Source organism: Folsomia candida, unplaced genomic scaffold (assembly GCF_002217175.1).
Source record: "Folsomia candida strain VU population unplaced genomic scaffold, ASM221717v1 Fcan01_Sc040, whole genome shotgun sequence".
Classification (NCBI taxonomy): Eukaryota; Metazoa; Arthropoda; class Collembola; order Entomobryomorpha; family Isotomidae; genus Folsomia; species Folsomia candida.
In genome coordinates this window covers 414,440-436,300 of record NW_019091232.1, presented here as the reverse complement: position 1 = coordinate 436,300, position 21,861 = coordinate 414,440, and the positions used below count along the sequence as shown (strand labels likewise).

General features: G+C 32.4%; 1 protein-coding gene and 1 long non-coding RNA gene across 2 annotated transcripts; one reads left to right on the top strand and one right to left on the bottom strand.

The window, feature by feature from the left end:
- Nucleotides 1–9,577: 9,577 nt before the first annotated feature.
- Nucleotides 9,578–10,725, top strand: LOC118433056. Its single transcript, XM_035844614.1, has 4 exons — nt 9,578–9,806; nt 9,882–10,061; nt 10,127–10,368; nt 10,444–10,725. The coding sequence occupies exons 1-4, from the start codon at nt 9,578–9,580 to the stop codon at nt 10,723–10,725; spliced, it is 933 nt and encodes a 310-aa protein (XP_035700507.1).
- A 9,356-nt stretch (nt 10,726–20,081) lies between these two features.
- LOC110861360 lies at nt 20,082–20,699 on the bottom strand. The gene is made up of 3 exons (XR_002549047.2): nt 20,553–20,699; nt 20,416–20,488; nt 20,082–20,315 (listed from the first exon to the last, which is right to left on the bottom strand). It is a non-coding gene; the product is annotated as an uncharacterized LOC110861360 (long non-coding RNA).
- Between the last annotated feature and the right edge of the window lie 1,162 nt (nt 20,700–21,861).

The window sequence follows — 21,861 nt, the reverse complement described above, 5'->3', positions numbered from 1 at the left end:
TAATTTCCCAAACTAAATTCATAACTTTTGATTATATTAAGTCCACAATTAACAGATTTTGATTACAGTGTGAACTTTTGTATGTACATAATTTGTTTGTGTACATATTTTTTACCCAATTTTACCCCTCAAATTTCTGAAGTATCGATTATTGATTAATATCCCTCATTTACATATTTGTTGCGTAATTTGTATACATATTTTTAGCAAATTTCACTCTCCACACGTCACAATATCATCATCTCATTACATCAACGGGCACATACATAAAATGAAACCCGTCTCACAAACCCAGCACCAGTCCCTCCAACTTTCTCTCCCTGCCAAAAGTTCTCCCACATTACACCCGAAGTGAAAAGATGATAAAAAGCCTGCTGAAAGGGTAAACTTTGACACAATAATACAATGAAAACTTGCCTCCTGCTCGTCCTCCTCGAACAAAATGACACCATCGTCGTCGTCGTTTTCGTCCTTGTCGTTACATGAAATGGGCGATGAAAAGGTTTTAATTTCCTGAGAATAATGGAATCACGAGTTAAAATCATCTCCACGACGGGAATTCATGCCAGGCCACCCATCAATTCATTTATTCCCGAATATGAATAATATTTACATACGTTCTAGTAAAAGCCATACAGAACTGGGGGAGAAATATTGATCCAATAAAATAATAACACCCAAAATTTGCAATATTTCCAAATTTATTATTATTTACAAAGTATTACAAGGGAGAAAGTTATTATTGCGTTTTAGGAAGGAAGTGGGGTGTAGCTGGTTTATGGGATGGGATCGTTTTGTCCGTCCGTCCGTCTGTTACCTCCAGAACGCGTAAACAAAGTGAAATAAGGCTTTAGCCGTTGTGTCTGCTTCTAATTATAAGTTCTCGATTGAGTTCGAAAATAGGGTCCTTGAGGTCAAGTTCACGGTGACCTTGGAGTGAGGTCAAAGGTCAAATTCGACCTGAATTTTCATACACGATGTGATTTTAAAAGAAATTTCAGCATGAACTAACCGCCATCGATATTTTTGACCTCCGACATAGGTTAAATTTCGAATTTTTTTTATACATATTTCTAGGTTTTCAGACATATCAATATTTCCGGTATTGTCTTAAAAATATGCAAATGTTGTACATATTTTCTTCAAAAATACGTAAATATTTTGTAAATATTTTAACGAAGTTGTTTGCTCAACCAAATAGGAGCACAAAAACTCAAGAGAATTTATATTCAAAAATACAAACTTCGTGAATTAGGTTTTTTTCGTACATGTTTCGTAAATATTGTAACTTTTTTCGTAAATATTAAATACATATTTCAGCGATTTTTAATAATAAATACACGCCCTCTGTCCATGACCGTGACGACAAGGTCAAAGGTCACAAATCTCACATAATTTCCATATGGTCTAATTTTGCATATGAATGCATACCACCCCTTTATTACGTTCGTTCCCCACCATTTATTCCTTCTAATAAATCTCTACTCGAGGTGAACTCGCCTAAAGGAGAGCAGCAACCACGTGAATTTAATTGGAAGTGAAAGTCATCCCATAAATCCGTCCAACGTAAATACTCCTCAGCCCGCACCGCACCGAAAGATATTTACGGAATTATTTTAATGACCAATTTATGCACTTTGGGAAACTTTGGGAAACACAAAATCCAGCCTCGTTCCTATTTATTTTGATACTTTGCTCGTACGTATAACATCGATGGTTAAGATTTTAATGGGTTTTCCACTCCTAAAACATTAAACATATTTCCAATGTTTCATTTTACGGGGGAAACTGACATGAAATGGTGTTTTCTTCATTATTATTATGATTTTGGAAGATCCACACATTAATCTGAGGTCATTTATGCACCTCCATTTGCGCAAAAAGTAGGTGTAACCGGCGAATCTGAGTATTTTCTTGAATTGCTCAAGTTTTTCGGATTTTTTTATAGTTTAATCCGATTTTTTCTGTTATTGACGAATTTTTTTCCGTTAATTGTTCAATTTTTCCATTTTTTTCATTTATTGCTCAAATTTTTCCAGTTTTCTTTGTTTTATTTTTTTTTGCAATTTAGTCCAATATTTTTGCTTTATTGCGAAATTTTTTCCGATTTTGTGTTCATTTATTGCTCAATTTTTTCTAATTTTCTTTGTTTGTTTATTTTGCAATTTTGTCCAATATTTTTGCTTTATTGCGAATTTTTTTCCGATTTTGTTTTCATTTATTGCTCAATTTTTCCGATTTTCTTTTCGATGGTTAAGATTTTAATGAGTTTTCCACTCCTAAAACATGAAACATATTTCAAATGTTCCATTTTACGGGGAAAACTGATATGAAATGGTGTTTTCTTCATTATTATCATGATTTCATATTGTTTTGGGGTGATCCACACGTAAATATGAGGTCATTTATTTCCCACTATTTGAGCCACGTGCTAAAAAAAGTGGGTGTAACTGGCGAATCTGACTTTTTTCTAATTTTTTTTTGAATTTTTTAAATTATTTAATCCTAGTTATTTATTTTATTATTGTTTGTTTTTCCGATTTTTTCCCTTATTTCTTACTTAATTTTTTCCAATTTTTTATGCGTTCATTGCTCAATTTTTTCGTACAGTTTTAAATCTTCCGATTACTCACAATTTTCGTATCCCAATTCTTACATTATCCTAAATTGTAACTTGTTCCCAATTAAATATTCACATGACATAAGTTTTCGATTATTCGTGTAATTTATTTAGTTATACATACGTCATTCGTAAAAATTATTGATGATTTTACCATTTTTGTAAATATTAAGGCCGAAAATTAAAAATTTTGGGTGTTCGTATACCTGAAAATACATCAGATAGATGGTATAGGGAGAACTTTTGGTTGAACAGATTTCACAATTTCTTCAAAGTGTTTTCAAAATTTTCCATCAGCTACAAATTTCAAGAATTGAAATATATAAATATTATCTCGTTGTCGATTTAATTGTTTTCTTTTATTGCTCAATTTGTTCTTATCGTTTCAAATCTATGGATTTCTCATAATTTTCATATTCCAGTTTTTTTTAAGTATTTACATTTTATTCTAAATTATAATCGTAACTCGTGAACAATTAAATATTTACAACGAGTTAACGATTATTCGCGAAAGTTAGTAAGTTATGTAACAAAAATATTGTTTTTTGTACACCCTTTTGATAAATAACAAGGCCGACAGTTAAAAATTTGGGGTGTTCACTTACCTGCAAAAATAGTCAGATAATTGGTTTGGGGTGTTGTATTGTACGGATTTCATAATGCCTTGCCAAAATTTCTTCACTCCTCCCATCACCTACACATTTCAGGAATCGAAATCTATGAAAATTATCTCGTTGCGGATTACATATGATTTTAAATTATTTTATTGATCAATCTTGTTTTCTTTTCAATTTATTTTGTTTTGTTTTCAATTTTGATCAATCTCACAATTTTCATATCCCATTTCTTGGTAACTTGTTATCAATTAAATAATTATGTACAGCGAGTTAACTATTGTTCGCCTAGTTTAGTAAGCTATTGAATAATTAGGATAAACGTTTTCATACCATTTTGATAAATATTAATCCCGAAAATTAAAAATTTGAAGTGTTTATTCACTATACAAACATGTCAGATTGATGGGGGTCTCCGGATTGTAAAACTTGTTTGCTAAATTTTCACAGGCACACATTTCAGGAATTGAAATCTATAAAATTATCATTGATTCTCAATTATCCTTGTCAATTGAGTAAGTACGAGTTAACGATTTGTTCACGTAATTTAGTAAGTTATTCAATAATTGTGGGAAGAAAACGCATTGCTGGGGTTGGTATACACTCAAAATAAGGTAGTAATGAATCATTACTAGGAATGGGTAATCCGATCCGAAGAAATCCGATCCGATCCTAATCCGTCGGATTGTCGGATCGGATTAAGGTTTTTTCCGATCCGAAGCCGATCCGGTCGGATCGGATTGGTTCAAAAATCCGATCGGATCAATCCGAGGCTTTCCATCGGATTTCGGATCGGATTTCGGATTGTATTAGTTCGGTTGCTTCCTCTATTCATCCCACAGTTTTTCACTCACATACTTTACAAATTACGACAAATTTCAAAAAACAATCTCTCTCTCTTTCTCTCCTACCTCTAGCATAATTTGTCAACACATGCTTCTAAAATTGATTGGGCAAAGTCAAAAAAATTCTTGTTCAGTTAATATTAATAGTCGCAATTCGTTGATAAATTTTCTAAGAGGTTACTTGGTTGTTCGAAAACAATACGAAATTATCTGTCACGAAGCATTTAAATTGTTTCAAGCTTATAATATTGGGTGAACGGCAATTAATTATTAATTACAGTGAAGAAAATTAAAGTGTAGGATGGATAAACTGTTGTATCTCAAACGATGGCCACGATCATAGCTTGAAAATTTGTAGGGTGCAATCCCAGAAATAATGTGATTGGATCACGTCGCTATTTTTGAAAAATTTCAAAAAGCGTAAGGGTCACTACTTTTGACTAAGAAGCGCAATTCTCAACTCTCGCGGTGACTTGCTTTCCTTTGGGGCTTTATTTCTTGACAAATATATAGCTCAACGGGAGGTGAACATATTGATATCTTGATATCTTGCACATTTCCGGACGATTTTTTGAGTTAGTGAATTTTTCAATAAGGCGAATTTTAACAATTTGTCAAAACTCGCCTTATTAACAAATTCGCTACTTTGTTCTAAAAATCGAACGGAAGTGTACAATATATCAAAAATATAAATCAAATATATAAAAAATATATCAAAAATATAAAATGTTCACATTTCGCTGCGCTATCGATAAAAATAAAGCCTCTAAAGAAACATATCGTCATGAAACTTGACCTTTTGGGTCAAAAATTGTGACCGTTGTTTTAAAATTCGGGAACGGCATCCAACCCCAATATTTCTGGGCTACCACCCTGCAAATTTTCAAGCTGTCATCGTGGCCATTGTGTGAGATAGAAAAGTTTACCCATCATGCAATTTAATTTTATTAACTATTGCCTATTCAATATGTAGGGTGAAATTTAGATTGCTTTGTCGGTTTTTAGTAACCATATACTAATAATTAATTATTGAACCTTGTGTATATGTAATGCATGTTGGTGAGTATTATTATCCTCTCTTGAGTAGGTATACATAATATGTATTACATACATGTATTTGTAATTATTGCAAGTATTGGATTTTATATCGATATAACCGGTTTAGTAATCCGATCCGATCCGAAATCCGTCGGATTGATCCGAATCGGATCGGATTGGTCGGTCAATCCGCATTGGATCAATCCGATACCCGGCATAATCCGAGTCGGATTGATCCGAAGACCCCAAAATCCGATCCGATCCGAACCCATTCCTAATCATTACCATGCGGAATCACTATGTGTCTCTACCATGTCAGTTACGATTTGTCGTAGAAATGGTAATGATGATTTCAGGGAAATTCAAATTCATTACCAAATAATAAGGAAGTGAATACCATTATGTATTAAATTTGAATTTCCCTGAGCTTATAATTACCATTTCTACGACAAATCGTAACTGATGTGGTAGAGACACATAGTGATTCCGCATGGTAATGATTCATTACTACCTTATTTTGAGTGTATTCAGTAATTAAGAAAAAAAATATGGCTGTTTTTACAAATTTTATCCATATCAAGGCCGAAAGTTAAAAATTATGAGTGTTAATTTGAATCTAAGAATATGTAAGATAGCTGGTCTGCTGGTCCGTGGTCGAACGGATTTCATAATTTTTCGTCAAAAATTCAAAATTTTGATAATTTTCCCATCCACCGACACATTTCAGGAATCGAAATCTAGAAAATTGTTCTTTGGACGGACGATTAAATCTGATTGTCATCTTTTATTACTTAATTTTTTCTTAAATTTTTAAACCTACGGATTGCTAAGAATTTTCAGATTCAATTTTTTTAATTCTTACAGATTGTTCAAAATTGTAATGCTGGCTCGTTATCAATTACATAATATTTACAACGAGTTAACAATTTTAGTACTAAAAATATTGCTGTTGTTACACCATTTTGATAAATAATAAGGCCGAAAGTTAAAAAATAGGGGTGTTCACTTAATGATAAAATACGTTAGATGTATGGTGAGTTGCATATTGGGTTCATACATGTTCAAAAAATATTTATTCATTCAAAGCCTTGAAAAAAATATTTATTCCTTATTCAACATTCATAATTTGTAAAAAAAATATTCATTAATTATTCAACATTTATTCATTATTCACCATTCCTTCATTATTCATGTTATTCAAAATTCACAGTATTAGATGAATTTCTTAACTTTCCCTATGTATTAAGCATTGATTTAAAAATGAATGATGAAAAAATATTCATTCATTATTCATTCACATGAATTGAATAGATATTCACTCAATATTCATTTATTCAAAAATCAGAATAAAATATTCATTCAATATTCATTCAAAATTTTGAATATTGAATGAATAATTTATTCATTCATCATTAAGTTAATGAATGTGAACATGCATGATTGGGTTGATTAGATTTCAAAAATTGCCAAAACTTCTTAACTTTTCCATCAACTCGTTCCACCCACTTACACATTTCAGGAATTAAATAGACTATAAAATTATTATCCGTAATATGATTTTAATTTATTTCATTGTTCAATTTTTTCTAATAATTTTAAATCTAAGGATTCCTCACAATTTTCAAATGCCAGCTTTTTTTCACATGCTTACACATTGTTATAAATTGCATGGGTGACTCGTTATTAATTAAATATTTAGAACGCTTGTTCCCGTAATTTAGTAATTTATTCGAAAAAAATATTGCCGGTTTTACACTATTTCGATAACAAGGCCGAAAATTAAAAATATGTAGTATTCATTTGCTAATAAGAACACGTCAGATTGATTTGCGTTTTTTGAGCCGATCGGAAATAAGTATCATTTCTTACTAATTTTTCATAATTTTCCCAACCACTCCTCTCACCCATTTGCATATTTCTGGAATTAATTAAAGTTTCGTTATCGGGTAAAGATGACTTTTTTTCCTATTTTTTACTACAATTTTGAATCTACGGATTGCTGACTTTTTTCATATTCCAATTCGTCTCAAGGCTTACATATTGTTCTAAATTGTAATGGTAGCTCGTTACCAATTGAGTATTTATGTGCAACAATTGTTCACGTTAATTTAGTAAGGTATTTAATTATTATGAAAAACATATTGCGTTTATACTCCATTTTGATCAATATTAAGGCCGCAAGTTTAAAATTTCTGATTTTCATTTAAGTGTGAAAATACCACAGGTGGGAAGATATTGGTTAATAAGTTAATAAGTTAAGTAACTAATCCTAAGTTAATAAGTTAGTAAATAAGTTAATAGTGCATGGTACGGAGGCCGGCCAAAACCATAATTGCCCCAGTCGCTGCCAGTGACAAAGACTTTTAACTTTCGATGGCTGCAGTGTCCGCAGATGGCGCACAGCTGCACAACTGCAAATTCGATTGAAATCTAACACGAGTTGAGTCAACAACGCGAGCTTTTCTCTGCCTCTCCTAACACATGCTATATAACTCTGCCGTGATTTTTGCAAAAAATACAATTCTTGACCAATTTTGAAGATATTTCGATGTTCAACATCTTAAATTGTTCACAAGAGGATGCACTACAATTTTGTTAGACGATTTGTTGGATTTTTGTTTCTAATAATTTCTACACCAATGCAAAGTTTAAAATTGTGGTGGAACTTGATGGAAACAAGATTCCAAAAAATCGTCTAAGCCAATTGCAGTGCATCCTTTTGCGAACAATTTGAGATATTGAACATCAAAATATCTTCAAAATTGGTCAAGAATTGTATTTTGTGGTAAAAATCACAGTAGAATCATTTAACATGCGTTAGGATAGGAAGAGAGGAGCTGGAGTTGTTGATTCTACTCGCCATAAGAGGTCGCTGGTGGTTGGGGTGATTTACGGTTAAAATTGGTCGCCAAAATTTCAGAATTTTCCCAGCCACTCCTCCTACACATTTCAGGAGTTAAATTAAATTTATAAAATTATTATCCTTTGTGGGTTAAATATGCTTTTGCTTATTTTATTATTCAATTTTTTCTTAAAATTTTAAATCAACGGATTGCTCAGTTTCCATATTCCAGTTTTTTGTAATGTTTACATTGTCCTAAGTACTAAATGTTGACTCACGAGTTAACAATTTTTCACGTAATTTAGTAAGTTATTCAATATTTAGGAACATATTTTGTCTTTTTTACACCATTTTGATAAATAACAAACCCGAAAGTCAAAACTTTGGGGTGTTCACTTAATTCCAAAAATACAGATTAGTGCTTTTTGTAGATGAACAGTAAGCTATTGTTTATTTTCAAAATTTCATAATTTTCCCAGCAATTTTTTCTTACAATATTTTAAATCTACGGATTGCTCACAATTTTCATATTTCAATTCTTTTCGCCGCTTCCTAAATTGTTGAATTTCTAAACTGTAATGTGGTAACGACCTAGTTATCAATGAAGTAATTACGTACAACGAATTAACCATTGTCCGCGTAATTTATGTAGTTTATTATTTAAGAACTAGGAAAAAAATTGATGTTTTTACACCAGTTTAATAAATATTAAGGCCGAAAGCTAAAAACTTGGGGTATTCGTTTACTTTTAAAAATACGATAGATTGTATGTGATCGTTTGTGAATTACTTGTAAAAGTAGTTGATCTTCAACTAAACTACAACTACTTTGGTTTCATGTAGTTAAATTCTAACTACATTGTTAACTACATTCCAAAACCTAACTACTTTTCGAGTTCTTTTTAACTACTTTTCGACTACTTTTTAACTACTTTTCAACTACTTTTTAACTACTTTTCAACTACTTTCGCACTTTAAAACTAGTTAAAAAGTAGTTGAAAAGTAGTTTAAAATTTAAACTACTTTCAACTACATTTTAACTATAGTTAAATATAGTTGAAAAGTAGTTTAAAATTTAAACTACTTTCAACTACATTTTAACTATAGTTAAATATAGTTGAAAGTAGTTTAAATTTTAAACTACTTTTCAACTACTTTTTAACTATAGTTATATTTCTTCTTCCTCCAACTACATATATCACTGTAATAACTGTTGTAGTGATTGATATCACGTAGTGTGTGCAGTCCCATATTTTCAAAGTGCATGCGCACAATGAAAAAGTAAGAAGAAGGAGCCCTACTTGCCACGTCGCGGGTCCGGTAATCTTCACTGTTGATTTCATGGTAGTGTTGTGCTGTCGCCATCTTAGCCCGTGAAAAATTGTAATTTTTTAAAGAAGATTTCCAGTTTCTTTTTCAACATAAGAGGTCCCCTTCGGTCACCAGGTAAGTCTAGAGTAATTCCCATGAATTGAGGGTATTTTTATTTAGAAAATATAATTAATTGTGAAGAATTAAACAAAATAACTCCGAGCCACCTTGAAAAGGTGACGGAGACGTGGTGTCCCGCGCTGGCCCACATTAATTTTAATTTCCGATGTTTTTTGGTTTTAACAGCCATGTCGGATTATAACGAGTTAAAAGGTCAAGTAGAATCAATGTCCATATTTATTGCGACTCAGCAAAAAGAGCTGGATTCTTTGAAAGAAGCAGTAGGGAAGAATGATATTCCTCAAGGACAGACTCCAAAGGACAAGGGTTGGTCACTTGGTCTCTCAGACGAGGAGGACAATTCTCAGGAGAAGGAATCTAAGAATTTTGCAAATATGTTTCAAGATAAACCACATGGTAATAATATTGCACGAAAAATAAAATATAATTTTATCTCTAAGTTTAAAATCTAAGAATGAATTCATTAATTAGATGGTCAGGACGATAACGAGCTGGTAGAGATTATGAAAGATATTGAGGGCAGCATTGAATATGGTCCCGATCTGCTTCCACAAATCTCTGAGGGGTTTTCAAAAACAGTTAGTCGTCCTTTGACAAAGGAAACTGCCTCAAAACTCAAAGATCAGATAAAAATTCCGTCCAACTGCAAGGGTTTTGCTGTTCCGAAAATGAATTCTGAAATCTGGGCCCATTTACCTACGGGGCAAGGCTGGCAGATATCCAAACTCAACAAGTTCAACAATCAATTAGCTTTGGTCTAATTACAATGGCCGAAATTGCAAATGAGGTTGCCACTCACTCAAATGAGATCCCTCAAGAGGTGAAGAAAAGGATTTTGAAATTAGCTATTGATGGAGGAAATATTTTGGGCGATCAGCTGCAGGCGAGCAATATGAAACGCCGTCAGGAAGTGAAAAAATTAATTAATCCAGAGTACAGTGCAATTTGCAACAAACAGGTGATTATTATTATTTATTTACTCAATATGTTACATCGTAATAATATTCTGCAATGAGAAATAATTGATAAACAGTTGCCAGTATCGGAATATCTTTTTGGTGACAATTTGAGCGAAACTTTAAAGACGTCAAAAGCAGCTTCAACTGTTATTCGATCGTCAATGACAAGGACTACTCGGTTCCGTCCATACAATTTCTCAAGAAATACCGGAAATTTAAACTTCCAACGCCCGTTCCCACGATTCCAGACCCATCGAGGGACGCAAGGGCAGTTTCGAGGTCAAACTCGGGGACAATTCAACCAGCGAGGATTCAACCGAGGAAATTATCCACAACGACAATTTCGACAACCATAAATCAAAATATTACAAATGAGAAGGCAGGTAGATTAAGATTTTATGTAGAAAACTGGAAAACTATAACTTCTGATGATTTTGTACTTAAGGCTATTTCGGGCTATAAATTAATATTTAATCACACACCTAGTCAGGCCAAAGAACCTAATATCCCTAAAATGAATGAAGTTGAATCAGGTTATATTGATTCATGTATTAATGAGATGGTTAGCAGTGGAGTTATTCAAATCTCTAAAGAAGAGGAAGGTCAATTTTTATCTAGCATTTTCACAGTTCCTAAACCAGACGGTTCTCGTAGGTTTGTTCTTAATTTAAAACTTTTAAATAATTTTATTCTGGTTGATCATTTCAAAATGGAAGATATAAGAACTGCACTCGCATTAGTGACACCAAACTGTTATTTTACCGTTGTTGACCAGAAAGATGCTTATTACATGATTCCAATGCATAAGAGTTCTAGGAAATTTTTGAAATTTCGGTGGAAAAGTATTCTATATGAATACTTATGTCTTCCATTTGGATTGTCATTAGCACCATGGCTATACACAAAGGTTTTAAAACCTGTTCTGGCTTATTTGCGATCCAGACTTATAGTTAACGTATCATATCTCGATGATTTGCTAACAGTAGGAGAAACATATGCAGAATGTCAAAGGGCTACTCAGATAACAATTTCATTACTTAAATTCTTGGGTTTGTCAATTAATGATGAAAAATCAAGATTGATTCCTTGCCAGAGAGTAAAATTCTTAGGTTTCTTAATAGATTCAGAATCAATGGAAATATCTTTACCGGACAAAAAGAAAACACGAGTATTAGAAAAATGTCAGGGTGTCATAAATATGAGTTCTGTTCCTCTTCAAAATTTAGCTGAGTTGATTGGTACATTAATATCATCGTGTCCGGGAGTAGAATATGGCCAAGTATACACTAGAAAGTTAGAAATGGAGAAAATTGATGGCCTTTTTATCTCAAATCAGAATTATAATCACAAGGTCACCATTTCTGATGAAGGAGTCGCAGATTTAAATTGGTGGATAAAGAATATTTCTCATTCTAGAAAGAAAATCAGGCAGGAAGCATATTTTTTAACCTTAACAACAGATGCATCTCTAACTGGCTGGGGTGCAACCACACAAAGAAGATCAACTAGGGGTCATTGGAATTTCAATGAGGCTAAAAGGCATATTAACGAACTAGAGTTACTTGCAATTTATAATGCATTGCTGGCGTTGGTAGATTTTACAGATAAATCAGTTCTTATTAGGTCAGACAGCACCACTGCAATATCGTACATAAATAAATATGGGGGCTGCAGATCCTATCAATGTCAGGAGCTTGCAAAAATTATATGGCAGTGGTGTGAAAAGAGAAGAATTATAATATTTGCTTCTTACATTAGCACAAAGGATAATATTGTTACTGATTCACTTTCACGTTTGGATATCGATAGTTATGATTTTAAATTAGGGGACAAATATTTTTATAATATTTGTAACAAATTAGGTAGCCCCGTAATTGATCTCTTTGCCTCCAATAAAACAAATCAATGTGCTCGCTTCGTTTCTTGGTTCCCTTGTCCGGACGCTGAATGGGTGGACGCATTTACTAAACCATGGGGAGAATTCTTTTTTGCATTTCCTCCCTTTAAATTACTCACTCGAGTTTTAAAGAAAATCAGGGAAGAGCATTGCCAGGGTATTGTAGTTGCCCCAAATTGGCCAAACCAACCGTGGTTTCCATTATTTCATAACTTAAAGATTTCAAAAATAATTATTATGAAACCTGCTAACGATCTTCTTTTTTGTCCATATTCTAATAGGAGTCATCCACTGAGTTTCAAGACAACATTAATGGCAGCACTATTGTCAGCCAATCATTTAAAACATTGAGTCTGCCAGATAACGTCATTTCAATTCTAAAGTCATCATGTAGTGCCAGTACTTGGAAACAGTATGAATCTTCTCTTAAAAAGTGGATATCGTTTTGTAATGTTATGAAATGGAATGTATATGATAATGAATTGTCAAAATATTTGTCGTTCTTAGCTAACATGTACGAGTCAGGTTTAAGTTATGCTTCTATAAACACTGCTAGATCAGCTTTGTCAGCAGTTTTTCCCGATATTGATAATTGTAAAATAGGCGAACATAGGTTAGTTACTCAGTTTATGAAGGGTATTAGTAAGTTAAGACCCCCCACACCTAAATATTCATTAACATGGGATTCCAGTAAAATGCTCGATGTGTTGAAATCATTAGATAGTGAAACAATTCCATTACGAGAGTTGACTCTTAAGGTATTAGCATTATTAGCGTTAGTTACGGCTCAAAGAGCACAAGTGTTTTCACAAATACAGATACACGACATTTTATGGGGAGATCCAATTCAAATCAAGATTCCTTCAATTCTAAAAACAACTACGATAAAAAATCCGAATCCAATTTTAATCATCCCTTCTTTCGAGAACAAAAGTTTGTGTCCGATTTTCAATTTGAAAATGTATGTAGAAAAAACTAAAATATTGAGAGGAGAAAGTGCTAATTTATTCATATCTTTTGTTTCTCCATACAAACCGGTCACATCTCAGACCATTAGCAAATGGTTATGTAAAACTTTAGATATGGCTGGAGTTGATTCAAGTATTTATACAGGTCACAGTTTTAGGCACGCTGCGACCTCAAAGGCATCAAGTCGTGGGGTAAATGTTGATGCCATTTTTCAAAGAGTTGGCTGGAGCAATCGTTCAAATGTATTTGCTAAACATTACAATAAGAAAATAGATGATAGAACCACTTTTGCAAATTCTTTGCTAAGTAATTAAATTAAAATAATGATATAATATTTAAGTTTGTATTTACATATGTAACAGGTCAAGGATGCACAGTAAATTATTTGGTAGTAAAAACTGTTTAAACAAGTTACATATTTGTTCGGTTTTTTATTTTTTCGAATTTCATATTTACTTTAAACAACTACAACAGTTATTACAGTGATATATGTAGTTGGAGGAAGAAGAAATATAATTGTGGATTTTGCGAGGGCGGCCGTAGGCCGCGTGAAGCAAAATCAAGATTATATGATTCTTCCGGAAACGGAATATATCACTGCCCTCCATCCCTCCCCCACTAATTAAAATATGAAATTCGGTGACTTTGAAATAGTGAAGATTACCGGACCCGCGACGTGGCAAGTAGGGCTCCTTCTTCTTACTTTTTCATTGTGCGCATGCACTTTGAAAATATGGGACTGCACACACTACGTGATATCAATCACTACAACAGTTATTACAGTGATATATTCCGTTTCCGGAATAATCATATAATCTTGATTTTGCTTCACGCGGCCTACGGCCGCCCTCGCAAAATCCACAATTAACTATTTACATGCAAGTAAATATGAGGTGATTTGTGTACCTCAATTGGTAAAAAGTGGGTACAACTGTTGAATCTGATGTTTTTCGTCCACTGGTAAATTTTTAAAAATTTTTTTCGTTTAATGCGGGTTTTTCTTTTTTCTTTTCATTTGCTGCACAATTTTCCCCGGTTTTGTTTTCTTGATTGCTCATTTTTTTCGATTTTTTTTTTGTATAACATCGATGGTTAAGATTTTAATTAGTTTTCCTCTCCTAAAACATGAAACATATTTCAAATATTCCATTTTACGGGGGGAACTGAAATGAAATCAGGGTGTTTTCTTCATTATTATGATTTCATATCGTTTTAGGGTGATCCACACATGAATCTGAGGTCATTTATGTACATCCATTTGCGCCACGTGCTAAAAACGTTGGTGTAACCGGCGAATCTGAGTTGTTTCTTGTATTGCCAGATTTTTTCCCATATTTTTCGTTTAATTCGATCTTTTTTTGTTTAACCCGACTTTTTTTCCGTTTGCTACTCAATTTTTCCCGATTTCCTTCCTATCAGTCTGGTTCAAGTGCCGGGGGATTGGAATTTAGTACCTGGAAAAAATTGAATCTCCAAAATAACATTAACGGCGTCGAAGTTGATTAGATAAATTCATTACAATTTAAAAACATTCAATAAGGTGAAGAAAGAAACAAAAGATATCTTAAAATTATTGAAAAATAAAATAATATAAATTTCTGAGCGAGAACAAATTTACTTCAAAATGTGCCACTTTTTGATGAAGAGCTTGTCATCTTTTCACATATTTCGTATTATTGAATCCATAAAATAACGTTAACGTAATCGAAGTTGATTAAATAAATTCATTGCAATTAAATAATATGCAATAACGAAGAAATAAACAAAATGTATTTTCAAATTATTGAAATATAAAATAAAATAAATTTCCGAGAAGAAATTTACTTCAAAATATGACCCTTGTTTACGAAGGAATTATAATCTTTTAACATATTTATATTATTGAATCTCCAAAATAACATTAACGGCATCAAAGTAATTAACTTCATTACAATTAAAAAATACGAAATAACGTGAAGAAATAAACAAAATATATTTTCAAATAATTGAAAAATAAAATAAAATAAACTTCCGAGAAGAAATTTACTGCAAAATATGACCCTTGTTTACGAAGGAATTATAATCTTTTAACATATTTATATTATTGATTCTACAAAATAACATTAACGGCATCAAAGTAATTAATTTCATTACAATTAAAAAATACGAAATACCGTGAAGAAATAAACAAAATATATTTTCAAATTATTGACAAAAAAATAGTTTTTTCTGGGATGAAAAGTTCAAATTTTTGAACTTCAAAATATGACCTGTGTTGATGAAGACATTTTCATCTCTTAACACATTTATATTATTGAATCTCCAAAATAACATTTGCCTGAATTGCTCATTTTTTTCATACAATTTGAAATATGCCGATTGATTATAATGTTCGTATTCCATTTTATCTAGCGATACTCAATTGTTTGCTAAATTGTAGTGGTAACTCGTTATCAATTATATAATTGCGTACAACGAGTTAACTATTATCCGCCTAATTTAGTAAGTTATTTAATATTTAGGAACAACGTTTTTATTATATTTTGATACATATTATGGCCTAAAGTTTAAAATTTGAGGTGTTTATTTACTGCATAATAAAAATACTGTAGATTCTTGTTGGGGGGTTTTCAGATTGTAAATAAGTTTCATGTCAAAGTTTCAAATTTTTTCTACCCACTCACCTACACAGTTCAGAAATCGAAATGTATAGAATTTTCTCCGTGGTCGATTAAATCTGATTTTTTGATAAATAACAAAGCCGAAAATTCAAAATTTTTAGGGTCGATATATTTTTAAAAAATTCAACAGATCAATAAGGGAAAGGTCCATTGAATTATTTGTCGTTCTCGATTAAATCTGATTTTTTTTCATTTCTCAATTTTATCTACAATTTGAAATCTACGGATTGCTCACAATTTTCATATTCCAAATCATTTCGACGCTTACATATTGTTCTAAATTGTAATTATGACTCGTCCTCAATCAAATATTTACAACGAGTTAACGATTATTCGCGTAATTTAGTTATTCTCAACAAAATTATTGCCATCTTTACACCATTTTGTTAAATATGAAAGACCAAGTTAAAAATTTTGGGTGTTCACTAAGGTATTAAAATATGACAGATCTTTCGGGTTTTTGAACGGATCGTAAATAAGTTATCGTTTTTGGAAAAATTTCGTAATTTTCCCTCCCAACAGATTTCAGGAATTGAAATCTAAAAAATTATTATCCATTGTGGGTTAAATATGATTTTAATTTATTTTATTACTCAAATTTTTCCATTTTAAATGTACGGTTTATTCACCTTTTCTTATTCTAATTTTCTTACATATTGTTCTAAATTTCAATAGTGACTCGTTACCAATTAAATATTTAAAGCGAGTTAACCATTGTTCAACAAATTGAATAAGTTATTTAATAATTAAGATAAATGTGTTTTTACACCATTTTGCTAAATATGAACGACGAAAGTTAAAAATTTGAGATGTTCACTTACGTAAAAATACAAAGATCACTTGTAGCTAGACTAGTAAATATTTTGCATTTCGTTGTTTAGTAAAACAGCTTGTCATAATTTGTTTATAAAAAAATTGAAAAAAAATAATATTTTTAAACCAGTTTTTTTATGCACAAAATTTCCCAGCAATTCCTCCCACCCACTTACACATTTCGGGAATTAAATAAATCAAATCTATAAAACTATTAAGTGTTGTTGATTAAATTAATATGATTTTAATTAATTCTACCGCTCATTTTTTTTCTTATTATTATAAGTCTTCGGATTACTCACAACTTTCATATCCCAATTTTTGTAGATTTGTAATACTTATATTTTTCTAAATTGTGATGATTCAATTAAATATTTACAACGAGTTAACAATTACCCGAGTAATTTGGCAACTTAAGCAGTCCAGAGCTCCACGCCGCCGATTTTTCGCCGGCGCGCCGCCGACGCCGACCCGATTTGACACCCCGCCGCCGCCGAGGAAATTCATCGGCGCGCCGCCGAGGAAATTCATCGGCGCGCCGCCGAGAAAAAAGATATTTCGTACAATTAAAACCAGTTAAAATTAGAAAAAAAGTCAAAATTAGGGTTTTAACGGTTTCGTTTGTGATTGTGATTGACATTGAGAAAATGAATAGTTTTTTCCCGATACGCATTTTTAATTAGAGATCAGTTAAAATTTTGACGCCACTAAAAGAATTGATAACGTATAGTATTTAAAATATGATATTTTGGGCAATACAAATTGAGTACATAAATGGCCTGACTTTTCGAAATTGCTGTTTTTTGAGAATCTTACATTTTGCTTAGTCCTGTGGTTTTTAAAAACTTACCATTAGAAAGATTTCAAGCATTCCATTTTATGAAAAATCAAGCAAACTTTTAAATTTTCGAATTTCCGTCAAGAATCGAGTTACATGGCTATTAAGGACTAGAATATAAGCCCGTCTCGTACCGGGCGACGCCGCGACGGGCGTATTTTATTTGCATGAAAATTAAGTAGGATTGTTCATAATTCCGCCGATTGCATCTATATTATTAGCGGAAAACTCTATTGGCAAGGGAAGTGAAACTCTCTCCACTTCCGCTTCCGTCATGGAAAATTACTTTCACTTCCGTTGCAGACAAACATTCCCAGCTTATAATATAGATGATGGGTTTAGTAGAGAAATATTTTTGAAATTGTGTAATGCAGAAAACTCGAATTAACACGGATTAAAAAATGGGTCGGTTTATTTTTTCGCTGAACCAATTAAAATTAGCAAGCGAAATACATTACTATGTATTAGAAAGCTAAATAATGAGGTCAGTTATGATCACTGACTGGTAAACTGAGGCAGAAATATCGGCGCGCCGCCGCCGACCTCCCAAGCCGCCGCCGCCGCCGACGGTTTTCACTACTCACGCCGCCGCCGCCGATTGTTCAACGGCGTGGAGCTCTGAATTAGTCGATAAAATTATTGTTACTTTTACCGTGTTGAGAAATAGCAACGCCGAAAATTAAAAATTTGGGGTGTTCACTTGCCTATAAACAAGCAAGAGATGAAAAGTGTTAAGAATGGTATCAGGTTTATTAATTAACGGATTTCATAATTTCTGGCCAAAATTTCTTAATTTTCCCAATTTCACAAAAAATTGATAATTTTCTCAGCCACTTGCACGTTTCAGGAATGGAAATCTATAACGTCTTTTTAGTCATCGTTTTTTTTCTTACAGCTTTAAATCTACGGATTGCTCACAATTTTCATATTCAAGTTTTTTAATGTTTACATATTATTCTAAATTGTAATCGTGACTCGTGAACAATTAAATACTAACAACGAGTTAACGATTGTTCGTGTAATTAAGGAATTAATTCGAAACAAGTTTATGCTGTGTTTACACCATTTTGATAAATAACAAGACCGAAAATTTTAAGTTTGGGTGTTCATTTACTTGTAAAAATGTGACAGATGAACAATCGGGGTGCATTTGATCATTTATTTATAAAATTTCAGAATTTTCCTAGTCACTTCTCCCGCCCACTTACACACAGTGTGTGCAAAAAGGCAGCCTTTTTGCTTTTTCTGCATGCCTTTTTGCCTTTTTGCGTGCCTATTTGCCTTTTTGCCTTTTTGCGTGCCTATTTGCCTTTTTGATGCCTTTTTGCCTGTTTAATGCCTTTTTGACGATTGAACCGGATTTATTGTCGTTTATAACATATTAAAGAAATTGCATAATCTGCAATATGTTTTAAAAATTGTATTGGAGGGTTCTCACATTTTAGGAATGGATGTCCATAGTTCCATAGACATTTTATATATAAAATTGCCACATTCTCGATTAATTCTGATCTTTTTTCAAATTTGTTTTACACCATGTTGATAAATAACAAAGTCTACATTTAAAAACTTGTGGTTTCATACTTTTAAAAATGTAGTAGATCGAAGAAGAACATTCTGTGTATGTATGGTTTAAATGGCACAAAATTTCATAATTTTCCCAGGAACGAATATTTCGGGAATTTGAAATCAAGCAAATTAATATCCCTGATCAATTAATTGTATATGATTAGTCATTACCAAATCATGGGTTACCCCTTACCCCGTATTTATACTTGTCATTTCATTTTCATTTTATTTTGATTTCACGATAGCTTTCACTTCATTTTCACTTTTGAAAGTTATAGTTCATCCTCAGAATTTCTTTTTGCTTGCAAAAGAAAAATGGTCCTTACCAAATCATAGATTAAACAAAGTAATTCAACAGTTATTCAATATTTAGGAAAAATGTATTGCTGTTTTTTACTGATTTGATTTCATATTCGTTTGCCAAAATTTCCTAGATAATTTTCCCACCCACTCATCTACACAATTGAAATCTATAAAATTATTTATTATTCGTTGTGGAATTTAGGATAATGGAAGCCTTAAAAACTGGAATTTGAATATATCACCGTCTTGGTCTATCTTATTTTTAGACGTGAATGAACACCCCAAATTTTTCATAAATAAAATAAATTAAAATCATATTTAATATGATTAATATGAAAAATCTGTTAATTTATTTATTTGCTATTTTTTCTTAAAATTTTAAATCTACGGATTACTCACAATTTTCATATTTCAATTCTTTTCGCCGCTTCCTAAACTACTTACCAAACTGTAATTTATCAATGAAGTAATTACGTACAACGAATTAACCATTGTCCACATAATTTATGTAGTTTATTAATTAGGAAAAACAATTTTTATGCAATAAATTGACTAGAAGAAGGATCAATAAGATCCGTAAGCTATGAATGAATTGTGTTTAAAAAAAATGTCCTCCCAAACCGTGAAAAATAGGATATAAAAAAATTGTCGTTTTTACACAATTTTGATAAATATCAAGGCCGAAAATTAAAAATTTGAGGTGTTTATTTCCTAATAAAAGTGTGTTAGATGTGTTGCACGGTAAGGGGTTTTAGTTGAGCTGATTGTAGCTAAGGAGGGGAACCTCACTAGTTGCCACCCACAGATCTCGATGCCCTTTGGATATGTTGGAGCAGGGAAGAGGGATAGAGAGCCGCAGTCTACAGGATTTATCGACCCAGAGCGTGTCACAATTCTCTAAATAATACAAATTACACCAGAATTAAATCCATGTAAATGGTGTGGTATTTTGCGGAGCAATTTTTGATTATATGTATGTAATAAATAATCTACAAACCAGCCTAGCCACAAACTCCACGATAGGTACACGACCCGTGTGTCGTAAACGTAATAGGCAGTATATTGATAAACTGCAAAAAAGAACATTTAATCATTATTTTGACTCTTGGGACGACTTATTTAAAAATTACTCACCCTTGGGAAGGTTTGAAGTTTTGTTTAACTAAAAATGCGTTTGCCAAGATCCAGACATTGAATATTTATGTTACGACGTTATGGAATTTTAATAGTAATAAGTAATACGTTTAGAATCAAGCAGTTTATCTTTTAAATATTTGTTTTCTTAATTTTAATTAACATTTTTCGTGTGAAATGAAAAAAGTAAACATTTTTAAGCAGGTGAGTGTGATTTGAGATTGCCGCAGATTTGGGTGAAAGTGGGAGTAGGACGTGCCACCTGCTGCTTAGCTCCGCCCCTCCCCTGACCGTTCCCTTCTGAAATGCGCTATCTATATAGAGTGCTGCTGCAACACAATCTCTCATCTATGTGTTGGAGCACCCCATGAGTGAACAACAACCCCCAAGTGGTTTGATGCCATGGCCACATTTGCGCCCGCCACACCCACTTAAGGGTCGGATCAAACCAATTATTTGCAAAAAACAAATTAAGTATGAGTTTTGGATAGCAACAAATTAATTTGAGATTAATGTTGGTCTATAAAATTACTTTAGGGAATATATTTAATGAAATATCTCCAAAACATTAGTTTTTTTAGGAATTTCGCAGCCAATTCTTGTCTCACAAAATTCTATAATATACCAAAATGATCGTGTGATCAAGGCCGATTGATTGACATCCTGCTGGATGAGATGTGGCCATTGACCCGGATTTGGGCTTTAGGGGGTGACAGTAACCAAGGAAGATTTTTGACCAAATTTAATATGAGACCATCGAATTTTCCAAGTATTTTACCTGTATAACAACCAAGTGGTTTAGCCAGTCGGGGCTGCTCAATGCGCCCTCAGTATGACTAATTACTACTTTCAGATATGTTTGTTTGGTACTTGAGGGTTATGACTATCGCGAGTAATCACTGGAATGATTGAAATATGCAGGTTTTTCCTTCATATGCATTTTTAAACTGAAAAATACATTTAAATTCGAATAGTTTTGACATTTTTTTGGTTAGTGAGTGTGTCACGAGTAATTTCGAAAAGTCACTGATTACTCGTGGTACCTACACTCATGATGTGTCTAATAAAATATATACAAATTTTAAAATGTGTTGCATGAATGCAGGTTGAAACGCCCCGTGTGGCAAGATTTTATGCAGAAATTGCATTGAAATATTGTATGTTTTTTGTTGCTAAGAATGCTTTGATCTGACCCTTAAAGGTGTCAAAAATACGAAAAAAGCCCTGTTTTCACTCAATAAAACCCTCGCCAAAAATCCAATTTCTATAGGATTTTGAAAATATTGCACCACTATACTCCCAGATAGTT